Here is a 12148-nt window from a genome sequence, read left to right as displayed (position 1 = left end):
CCAACATGTCAAAAAATCAGTGGTAAAGCTTATAGGCCGAAACATCATCTTGACACATATTACCAACAAGCTACATTCGGCCAATAGCTTCAATCCTTGTTTGACACCAGGCGAAGATAATACAAGAAAAGCTGAAAAGTTCCACAAGTAGGTATAGACTTGTGTTAAACGTGTTCTTTTAAAAACTTGCTTATTTTTACTTTTTATGTGAACAAACAAGAAAACTCTTCCAGCTTCCAACCAAATTGTATAGTCTGTATAAACAGAGGCGTGCTGGAAAATCCGCAATGTACACGGAATGATGTTCTTATGGTGTCTATGTAATATGACATCGTGCGCATGACGTAAAAATATATTAAGTAATTCTCGCTTCATACATAAGACAATCTCTTCTTCAACTATGATCGCCTAGTACCAAAACACTGATAATGCTTCCTATCTCATTTTCTCCCACGTTAAATCTTATGAGTTTATGTGTCTGTCTCATTTGACCCGCTTTTTCGTTTCATCGACTCTCAAATCGTAATGATGCTAAAGAAGTTTTCACTTCAAAAACTGACAGCGGTAAACTGTAAATCATCATGCTAACATTATAAAAATTGTGAGGAATCAAGCCTGGGAGACAAGGTCTGTGTGCGGCAACTGGTCGCACTTTACTGTGTCGTTGTAGATGATGAAGATGATGTAGTGCATAATATGCAAAATGTAAACTGATTTTAGCGAATATCTCGGGTACCAAATCTTTCTCGAGGAAAAGGCAAGATGTCAGTTTTTCGTCAATTTGCTATTCAATGAGGCATATATTGTGTTCAAAATTAATAATTGAAAATTAGTAAAAAATATATAAAAAGCACAACCATGGGAGATCCATACGTTACGTACCCCGTCTTGCCCCCTACAATAAACTGTCAGCCCAGCGTCCACCACCAACGTACCCTTGAGTTGTCTATCAGCCAGGATCTTGGAGACCACCACCTTGTGCTGCTTGTCGCTGCGCAGCTCCAACAGCGCGGCATGTCGCTTGCGGCACGCGATGCTGGCGCCCTTCCAGTCTGCGGTCTCGCTCGACCACCAGTAGCACTCCTCCCCCACACGAGTGAAGTTCGACTCACAAGGCTCTGTGAACAACATTGTCGTTAGATATTCTTCGACTGAATGGTGAGATTTACAGCAGTATTTTTTAAATAGATAAAAACTTTAAGGGGGTTTAAAAATTTTGGCCACGTCATATTTTTTTTTATATACTTTACTTACTTATAATTCTAATATAAATATAACAATAATTAAAAATCTTTCACTAGTAGAATGGTAGGCATGCTATGAAGTAGGTACTTACTTATCAAGGAACGGAAAGTAACGGTTACTATATGGCACACGCACATTTCTTGAAAAGAGCGCATAAAAAAGAATGCTGGTAGAGTTTATTGCGCCGCTTCTTCTCTCTAAGAGCGCCATTTATTTACAAAGCGGTGTTAGTGTTAGAAAAAGACATAAATAGAATTTTAAAGGAATCTATTTTAAGAAAAATAAAAGTTTTATTCCTTTTTTTTGTCGTCGACACAATCACCACACCCATGAATGCCCACCTTTCGATTGGCACCGTCGTAAGTAATGTCTTAGGTCGACTAACTGTTAAGATCCATCTGTTAATCAATTTGTCTCCGCATCATATTTTAATATAAATCTGAAATATGAAGATGCGCGCATCTCATGCTCATGCACTTCACATTAATTGTAAAACAAACCTGGCTTAGTCTCTGTGCCCACCACCAAATGATGCAGGCCCTCTTCCACCTTACGCAGCCGCTTCTCCATGAGGTCGACTCGGTAGACCAGCTTCTCAATCGCACCCAGCAAGTATAGATCCGTCTCTGTGACTTGCTTGCGAGGAGGATCGTCCAGGCGGTCGATTGAGTTTGATGACTGAGGATGTGAGCCGGAATGGGCGGGGCTCTGGAACGATACGTGCTCACTACAGGTGCTGTCTAAGAAAAAAGCGATTCACTCGACTGTATGAAACGTGCAGTCATTGATAGATTGACAGATGATTGTTATAATCTTATAAAAAATGAAATCCACTAGATACGTTTTAAGCAACTTTTTGCTCCCAAACTTAGCCGGTTTATACTTCGTCGCCAATAGCCATATTGTAATCACTACTATTTCAAACTAATGTCAAATGATTATACCTTTCATACTAAATTTAATTTTTAATTAGGTAGTCCCGCCCCTTATTACGTAGTATTTACATCCTCTTTGTAGGTTGGGGATAAAGTCTCCTAAATATTATGTAGGTTTAGACTTGTTATAAAATCTCTGTAGGCATCTGTATTATTTGTATCTAGCTGGCTTTGATAGCGTTAAAAGGTAACATTTAAAAAAAAGCAAACATTAACAAAATCTCAAATTAGTCTCCAGTGTTTTTTTCCGTATTTCGATATTTTAAAAACTGACAAAATGCAACGATAGAAATTAAGACGTTTACACCTAGAAAAAGATTCAGATTAATCCATTTTAAAACAAATAATATACAAAACTGGCGGTGGTTTTTAACATGATTTGTAGAATTATGTTGACCTATTTGTAAGATTATAATTTGTTAGGTATCGTGAATCTATTCACATCGGATTCTAACACATTATTACCTTACACTCACTAATAGGTACTATAAACTAATGACTAGTGCACTAAATATAAAAATATCAATGTAATGAAAAAGCTCAATAAATAAATACATGAACGATGCGGCACTCGAACTCGCGTACTCTCGCGTTCTGTGCGAGCGCTCTTCCACTGAGCCAACGGTTCGAGTGACGTAAGGTTTTTTTTTTATGGAATAGGAGGACAAACGAGCGTACGGGTCACCTGTTGTTAAGTGATCACCGCCGCCCACACTCTCTTGCAACACCAGAGGAATCACAGGAGCGTTGCCGGCCTTTAAGGAAGGTGTACGCGCTTTTTTTTAAAGGTACCCATGTCGTATCGTCCCGGAAACACCGCACAAGGAAGTTCATTCCACAGCTTTGTAGTAAGTGGAAGAAAGCTCCTTGTAAACCGCACTGTGGAGGACCGCCACACATCCAGATGGTGAGGATGATATCCTAACTTGTGGCGTGTCGTGCGAAGATGGAATTCGGCGGCAGGAATTAGGTAAAACAGCTCTTCGGAACACTCCCCGTGATAAATGCGGTAGAAGACACACAATGAAGCAACGTCTGATCCAGCCGTTCACAGAGTACTGGGTCCCCGACAATTCGAGCTGCTCGCGTTGCACGCGGTCAAATGGATCAAGCTGATACTGGGGTGCGCCAGACCAGAGATGACAGCAATACTCCATGTGTGGCCGGACCTGCGCTTTGTACAGCGCTAGAATGTGGGCCGGCTTGAAGTATTGCCGTGCTTTATTAATAACGCCCAGTTTCTTTGAAGCCAATTTGGCTTTGCCCTCTAGATGGCCACGGAATTGGCAATCGCTCGAGATTTCGAAACCCAGTATTCCGATACTAGGCGAGCATTAGGGAAGTGTTGTCGAAGAGCAGTGATGCGACAAATGGGGTTTTTTTAGTGGTAAACGCGCAAACTTGAGTCTTCTGGGGGTTAAATTGGACAAGGTTCAATTTACCCCATTCCTTGACCTTCTCAAGAGAGGACTCGATAGAAGACACAAGTTTCTCCCGGCACTGGTCGACGATTTCCCGAGAGAGACGTGCATGGCCCGTGTATACGGCATCACCAGTGCTGTCATCTGCATAGTGTCATATCTTTTGCCGTATGGGCCAGGATGTCATTCCTCATGTGCAACGGCGGCATGGACGGCTGGCTGAAGTTACCAAGAGCAGCTTTCGACAACGACCAGAACTTGCGTGTTCCGGTCGGGTAATTGGAAAGCTGCTCACCGATTTTGACGACGTGTTTTGACGTTGCACGGGCGATTTGCCGCTTAAAAAATCTGGAAGCACGGTTGTATTTCCTCTTAAGAACTATGCAGTTTGGATCCTTTGTGCCCAGCGCCGCAACCCAAGTTCGATACGCCTGTTTTTTGCAGTCAGATGCAGTTAAAGAACTGACGCATCGAACCAGGGCTGTGATCTGCCACCGATCGGTACTACAGAGCTTGGTAAAAAAATATCCATGCCCTGTAGTATCACATCGGCTACTGCAACGGCGCAGGCACTAGGATCATCCGAAGGGAAACAAACCCTGCTCCAAGGGTAGGATGCAAAAAAGGAACGCGGCGGGTCGCTGGTGGTCTGCGACGTGGGCGTCGGATAGGCACTACACTCCTGACCAGGCAATGGTCGGACGTTCCGAGAGGGGCGTCGACAATGACCTGGTAACCATCGGGATGTGTAGTCAGCAGAAGATCCAATAAGGACGGCATGTGGCTATCCACATCCGGGAGCCGCGTTGGCGACTCAACCAATTGGGACAGATCGTACGCCAATGCAAAATTATGCACAGATCGCCCTGCGTAGTCTGTGGTACGTGATCCAAGCCATTCGGCATTGTGCCCGTTGAAATCACCCAAGACTACGATTTCAGCGGAGGGGATCTGTGCAAGCACGTCGTCAATTGCCGCTTGAACGCAGCCCATGAGATGATCGGTTTCTGCGTTACCACTATGGGACCTGTAGACACACGCATAGATGCGGACGCGGTCCTCTAAATCTACGCGGAGCCAGAGAGTGGACAGGTCCCTACCCTCAAAATTGCCGAGACGGCGACAGCAGATATCCTCCCTAACGTACACACATACCCCGGCATGAGGCAAAAAATTGTGCTCAATTTTGTACCCGGGGTACGTTAAATATGACGTATCGCTAGGTCGTCTCCGTAAGGAAACACAAGGCCGGCTTCGCCGTCTCAAGGTGGTGGTGGACGGCGTTTAAGTTGGAGTGAATTCCCCTGATATTGCAAAAGTCCACGTTGAGTGTGGAGCGGGGTGCCGTGGTGTTACTGCCTCGTTTGTCCTTGGTCATGCGCGGTACTGTGCCCTCCCCAGAATACGAAGGGCAGCCCGATCTAGAGTGCTCGGGGAGGGATTCTCCGACTCTGGTAGAGTACGGTACCCTCCTGGGGTACTATCTCTTTAGGGACCGCTTTCATAATCTTTGTTGGGGAAGGGGGGGGGGGGGGAATGGCCTCCGGTCCTCGACACTAACCTATGAGAAACATAGCGGCACTAGGCCGCTATTTCACGCCGGTATTCTGTGCGAGTGTGGCAATTAACCCGGACAAGTCTGGCCCGATTGTGCTGACGTCAGAAGACGGCTGCGTGACTCTCCCACTTCTAAAAAGCCCTTAGTCGCCTCTTACGACACCCATGGGCCTGGGACTCCCCTATTCTTTTTATGCCCCGGGGAAAGTACAGGGCAAAAGGTTCATAAATCTTGATGTCGTATTATAATACTGTAATTATTTTTGTACAATAATATCAGCTGGACTCAAGTGGAGCTTCGCGTAAGTAGTGGATATCTACTAATTGGACTGTTACCAATACATAAACAAAGAAACAAACACAAACATGATTATATGTATATAAAAGAGAGAAAGGATAAGGACAAAGATTTTACATAAACAACATAGACAAAATATAATTCTAGAATTTAATATGTACCTAACCCGCAGTCGGCGTACACCTACACCTGAGTCACAAATTTTGGTCTGTGTTCGGAGTTGGCAGAACTGATCATAGATCACATATCACTTACGTAGTTAGGTTTGTATTTATCCTTGTAGGGGCTGGGCGCTGGCGGCCTATTCACGATCTTACCCCCAGGGGGAGGCGGCGCTTCCCACTCCTTGTAGGTCTGCGGCCCATGGTACTGCGTGGGGACGTGGTTGGACTGCGGGGGACCCTGTGAAGGTCTGTGGGGCCGGGGAGGAGGTGGTACCAGGGGGGTATCTATACGTTCTGTAACGTAGTAGCCTGTCGTCGGGGGCAGTGCCAGTATTCGACCTGGGAACCAATGTAATAAAACTGATTTTATTCTATGCTGGATTGTTTCTTTGGATACTGTGATTACTTCACGATGTCATACATATTGTAATGACCGCGTGCAGATTCAAACTAATTATCTGATCCCGAGTGCATTTTGCTAAGAAAGATATATTTAAAACTTATGAAATACCACTCATATAATCTTATAATAACAATTCGTAACAATAGATATCCTAATGAGAAATAAGATCTTATAAAATTACTTTTGTCCTTTTGATTGATCTTGTGTCATATTTTTTTTATGATAATAAGGGACGAGAAGAGCAGGACGTTCAGCTGATGGTAATTGATACGCCCTGTCTATTACAATGCAGTGCCGCTCAGGATTTTTGAAAAACTCAAAAATTCTGAGCGGCACTACAACTGCGCTCGCCACCTTGAGACATAAGATAAGTCTAATTTGCTCAGTAATTTCACTAGCTACGCGCCCTTCAGACCGAAACACAGTACACAGTACGCTTACACATTACTGCTTCATGGCAGAAATAGGCGCCGTTGTGGTACCTACCCATAATCTAGCCGACATCCTGTGCAAAGGAGCCTCCTACTGGAAATATGGTTCAGTTTGGTTACCTTGTCTGTTCGGCGCGGGTTCTGTGATGGCCCACTCCTCGAGCAGCTGGCTGAAGGGTCCTGGGTAGCTCGACTGACAGGAGTCTTCTTCCATCGTGCTGTTGTCCGAGCGTGCACTCCTCACCGACACACACACCAGCAACAGGTACAACAACATTCTGCTAAAAAACATTACAATATGTCATGCAATGTTTTGATAGAATCAAAACCGTACCAACCAGAGGTAACGTAGAGTCCCGAGCCTAATGGCGCCCCTCCAGAATCGGCGATTAAAGGCGATTACACGCGAGCACGATCTTGTGGAGGGCTTATTCCCTCCATAATCGTCAAAGTGATCGGTAATTTGTCGGTTTTTCGGGCACGCATCAAAGGGTATTCGTGTGTAGTTGTGTGCGCAACACTGGACAAGTGGACAGTGACGGAACCATATGTACTTCGCCTCATCGTCGGGGCGTTGTTATGTTTTTCCTTTATTTAGATAGTGATACTAAGATGGAATGACTACTGGGTGGTCGAGTGGTATCGAGGTGAAAATTACACAAAATATTTCCAATCGTTCTGATGGTCTAATACCTGTCCATTAATTAACACCATATCTTTATTGAATAGTGAATTTCAAACACAAGGATTCTAATTCTCCTTTACATTGATCGGATTAAGATCCGATTGTAAGCAGTTCTGCCCGATACTGACTCTAGATACTAAAAGAAACCAAAGAGAAATTGAAATTTAGTTTAGTATGAAAAATGCAGTTAGGGGCCATCCATAAAGAACGTCACACGAATTTTAGAACTTTTGAACTCCTCCCCCCGTCCTTGTCACATTTTTATAACCTGATGTGACGTCACACATTTTTTAAATTTATGTATGTATTTATATATATATATATATTTTTATTAAATAATAATCTAATAAAATCAACATAAAGTCCAAAATTTCATAAAACCAAAAAAACAAACGACTAGTTAGAAAATAACGCCGCTCTAGAAGTTAAATGACGTTGCATGAGAGATTATCGCATAGCGAGAATGCTAAATTATTAATAAATATAGATCAAGTTCGTAAATTTTTAAAATTTTTAATTCACATCCAAACTGTACGTTTTAGTATTTTAAATTTTAACATGTGACGTCACAAAAGTATTGACCCCCCCATGCCCCTTGTCACACGATGTCACACTTCGGTGATACCCTCCCTCCCCATTAACGTGTGACGTACTTTATGGATGGCCCCTTAGATTTGACATAAATTTGAAATAGTAGTAACTTAGTGGAGTTTGGCTATCTCCGTTTTTTATAAGATTATATCCGTCACCTGTCAATCTGTTAATGACTGCACGTTTCATACATTCCAAAAAAGTCCTGCCGGGTTGGTTCACGGTAGCTGGCGCAGTGCAATCTTAATGGAATAATACTAAAAGAAACCTGAATGATATGACACATCATCACCATTTCTACTAATGCTGTCAGCATTGGCATCTGAATTGTTAATTTCGAATGTCCACAGATAAACATGTGTTCAGCCGCTATGGCTTTTCGCAAAAATATAGAGAAGCTAACAATGTAACTATTTCAAATGTTGTCGAATCACGATATTATCTGCAGTGAAAACTGCTCACTTTAATAAGCATTACCGGCGATAGATATCTCTCTATTACGTAAACAAGACCAGCAGACTATTCATGTAAGAATTTGGAACACGTTTGCATATTAAGTACAATTATTATTGTTAGTGAATCATGTTAGGTGTTGGCACATCACATGCGGGCTGAAGCGGATTTCAACGTAAGAAGGTATTCCCGTCACGATCACCTCAACATTACAACACAGAAAATATTATGACATAGGTACGATATGGTACGTGTCCATTGCACTGCCAATGTTTGACTTGCCTTCGATAATATTACATTATACTAGCTGACCCAGCAAACGTATTGGCGATATTAAAATCGCGATACAAAAGTAACTGTTGATCGTAGATGGGTGAAAATTTGAAGTTGTATGTATTTTTTTAATGCTGACTCATAATCAAATCATAAATGAAAAAAAAAATCGTGTGGACGAATTTTTTATTTTTTATTATTATTAACGTTTCTTAACATTTAGGGGGATGAAAAATAGATGTTGTCCGAGTTCAAAGTTTAAAACCATGACACGAGAATTTTATATATTAGAAGATGTCAGACTTGTCAGTGTTGTCGTTTTACTAAACTTCTTTTATTTTATAGGTCGCCATAAAATTTAAATTTTGAGTCTTTTTTCGTATTTGACATTAAGCGACGCTTGTTACTGTATGTGAGGCACGAGACGAGCAGGCTGTGGCGCTCAGGATTCTTGAAAAACCCCAAAAATTCTGAGCGGCACTACAATTGCACTCGTTACCTTAAGACATATGATTCTCAAATGCCCAGTCATTTCAATAGCTACGTCGCCCTTCATTATTGCTTCACGGCAGAAATAGGCGTCGTTGTGGTATCCATAATCTAGCCAGCATCCTATGCAAAGGAACCTCTTAGTCAACAAATAGTCAACTAAGGTGGTGAATGCAACTATATATTATTATGTATGTAGCTACCTACTTCCGTTGATATGTGAATCTACCGACACCACAGTGCCACCCAAACCAGTGGGAGGCTCCGTGGCATCGGATGCAGGCCAGATTATGGGTACAACAACGGCGCCTATATCAATCGTCAAGAAGTAATGTATTAGCATTAGCAAAATTACTGGGCAAATGAGACCTGTCATCTTATGTCTCAAGGTGACGAGCGCAGTTGTAGTGCCGCTCAGAATTTTTTGTTTTTTCAATAATCTTGAGTGTCACTGCATTGTAGTGGGCAGGGCGTATCAATTACCATCAGCTGAACGTCCTGCTCGTCTAGTCCCTTTTTTTCATAAAAGAAAAACCAACCATATGTGCGATATGGCAGGGCCGCCGCTTACTCTGGAGATCACTCCCTACTTGACAGAGGAGTAGGTAGCAGTAGTAAATTAATTCAAATGAATGATCTCGATCGATTAAGTACTAACCCCCTTATTCATAATAGTCTACTAACATAAAGCATTGCTAATTCTCACTCTGTCTTCTTTTAATGACCTAAGTCAGAATAAGAAAAAACACTCCTTAGCGGCTGTTTTAAGTTAGCGGACCATTATGAATAAGGGGGTAAGTATTTAGGTACTCTAAATGGCTTAAAAAGCGCAGACAACGAAATATATTACGAGTGATACCGCGACTTGTGCGCCCAGTCACAATATTATTGTCAGTGATAGCTCTCTCGTATTTGCTGGTGACGTAAGTGTTATGATATTATCTGGTCCGGCCGGGCGCGGCCAGGCTCCCGCAGCGATTCTCGGAGGTTGTATTACGTAAGGAGAAAGTGTTTGAGAGAATGTTTCGTTCGAACATCCGCATCGCGCTCCGTGCCTCGGCCGCGTGCTTCCCGCGCACTGGGGTTGCCAGGAGACGCGACTTTATTATTGCAATGGCGACTTTCAGAAATGATTTCAATTGAATTTTTTCGTCGGTATTCAAAGTTAACTAGCAATAAATTGTATTCATTGTTAGGAGCTCGAATGAAACTCCTTCCAAATAACAATACAACATCTGCCATAGCGGTCACAATAACGTTTCTTCTTAGATCATTAAAACGTCTAGATATCAATATGACAGCTATAAAAACGTCGAAAAAAAATTGACTTTAGAACTAACCTCTATTTTGAGCAATTCACGCACACTAGCACAAAGTGTCATACAAATCACGAGTGTTAGAAGTAGCTTGTCACGCACACTGAACTAATATATTCCTTGCCTGTTTTTATTTGTTGTCTGACAGCAAGAGACTCTATATAGACGTATAACTTATCTAAGCGTTTTTTATTTATATTTACAAGTTGTTATTCTCTCATTTTGTAGATATATACTGCAATAATGTGGATATTAATTATGAATTCAATAGTGTGTGTGCAACTATTTGTGTCGAAATAAGTAGTCAACAAAATGTCTAAATAAGTAGTATAGAAAAATATTTAGGTATGTGTGTTCTTTCTTAGGAATACACACCTGTTAGAAAGTACCTACCCAAAGAGCAACGAAAGCGTGTTGCTTTTATAACAGAAACAAATTTTGTTTTTTCTTAATTTATTTAGGGGCTTTTATATCTATGTATGTACATGTCAGCTCCATTATAATCTAAGTATATTAAAAAAAAACAAAATTCTTATCTTAACAAACTAAAAAAAGTTATTAAAAGGAAACGCAAATTGTGAATTAGAAATGCCCGCCATGCAAGTTATTGTAAAATTATTTGTCTTTAATATAATTATCAATATTGTTATACAATGTTACGGAATCTATCCCAAAATAAAAATAATTGTGAATCTCTCCTAATATTCCTTTAATTAACTATTATCTAAAAAAAATGTATTGGGTGAATCATCTGGTCTTATCTTTGAGCTACAATAATTGTTACTAGACTTGGCAACACAGTTTATGTCTGTCGCGAACGTCAATCCAACTTGATTCATAAAACGTAACTTTCCCTCGCTTATCTGTATCTTTATTGGTACAGGTAATATTTTATAACCTCACTAGCAACATTGAATTACTACTAACTCGCGTTGTCTTTTTAGTAGTCGAAGTTTTTACGTAATTAATCTGATATATAAAATTCTTGTGTCTCGGTGTTTGTAGTTAAACTCCGAAACGGCTTGACTGATTCTCATGAAATTTTGTGTGCATATTGGGTAGGTCTGAGAATCTATTTTTCATCCCCCTAAATGTTAAGGGTAGTCCACCCCATGTGATTCAGCATGAAAAAATAGATACAACTTCAAATTTTCGCCCTTCTACGATCTACAACTATTTTTGTATCGCGATTTTTATATTATTCTGTTCCATCCACAAATCCGCTATAGGGTTGCAAGATGGCAATCGAATACAACAATTGTAGTACGATAAATTTGGTAGGTCTGAGAATCAGTTGCATCTACTTTTTAAACCCCAAAAACTTTTTAATTACTTTATATGGCAATACAACGTTTGCTTGGTCAGCTAGTATATAATAATAATAATAATTACGTAGGTAGCAAGATTTTATTTAAGCTTATGCCAAGCACAACTTTATTGCTTAATTTATAAACTATATGTTTACATAAAGTATACTATCTAATCCGACAGACGTTGTTCAGTACGTAATAAGTAAAATAATGTTTTTATTATGAATTTGTCAATAATATTATCATAACATCAATAATTATTTCGTAAAATATGCTCAGTTGTTTTAATGAAATTCTTTCACAGCAGAACTGTCTAACCGTGCTTCGATACATCGAAATAATTAAATTATTTTTCTTTGATACGATCTTTTTTATATATTAGGCATTTGTTTAGGTGAAGCGAAGTACACCGGTCACCAGCTAAGCCGTGTTAAGTTATTTATAATATTATAAGTAACCCGTAACCACTCACCTAAGATTTGTTTGTTTCAGGCGACGAAATTCAATGTTCATATATAACCATGCGGTAATAATATTGCTCACAGTTAAGTACACTGGACCGTCTACGGCCTACACT

At 40.7% G+C, this 12148-nt stretch overlaps 1 protein-coding gene across 2 annotated transcripts in view; it reads right to left on the bottom strand.

The window, feature by feature from the left end:
* The window catches only part of LOC126979442 (uncharacterized), a 13493-nt gene extending 1345 nt beyond the window's left edge, over nucleotides 1-12148 (bottom strand). The window contains exons 1-5 of one of the 2 annotated variants that reach the window (XM_050828752.1): nucleotides 12044-12148; nucleotides 6575-6732; nucleotides 5712-5959; nucleotides 1746-1953; nucleotides 936-1118 (exon numbers count right to left, since the gene is read on the bottom strand). In XM_050828752.1, coding sequence (XP_050684709.1) covers nucleotides 936-1118; nucleotides 1746-1953; nucleotides 5712-5959; nucleotides 6575-6732; nucleotides 12044-12084 — 838 coding nt within the window. In that variant the 5' untranslated portion in view covers nucleotides 12085-12148. Of the gene's footprint in view, nucleotides 1-935; nucleotides 1119-1745; nucleotides 1954-5711; nucleotides 5960-6574; nucleotides 6736-12043 lie in introns of both variants that reach the window. The other variant, XM_050828751.1, reaches the window with a different exon arrangement.

Source organism: Leptidea sinapis, chromosome 3, assembly GCF_905404315.1.
Source record: "Leptidea sinapis chromosome 3, ilLepSina1.1, whole genome shotgun sequence".
NCBI lineage: Eukaryota > Metazoa > Arthropoda > Insecta > Lepidoptera > Pieridae > Leptidea > Leptidea sinapis.
The sequence above is the reverse complement of the archived record's forward strand: the minus strand, read 5'-3'. Positions and strand labels throughout refer to the sequence as shown.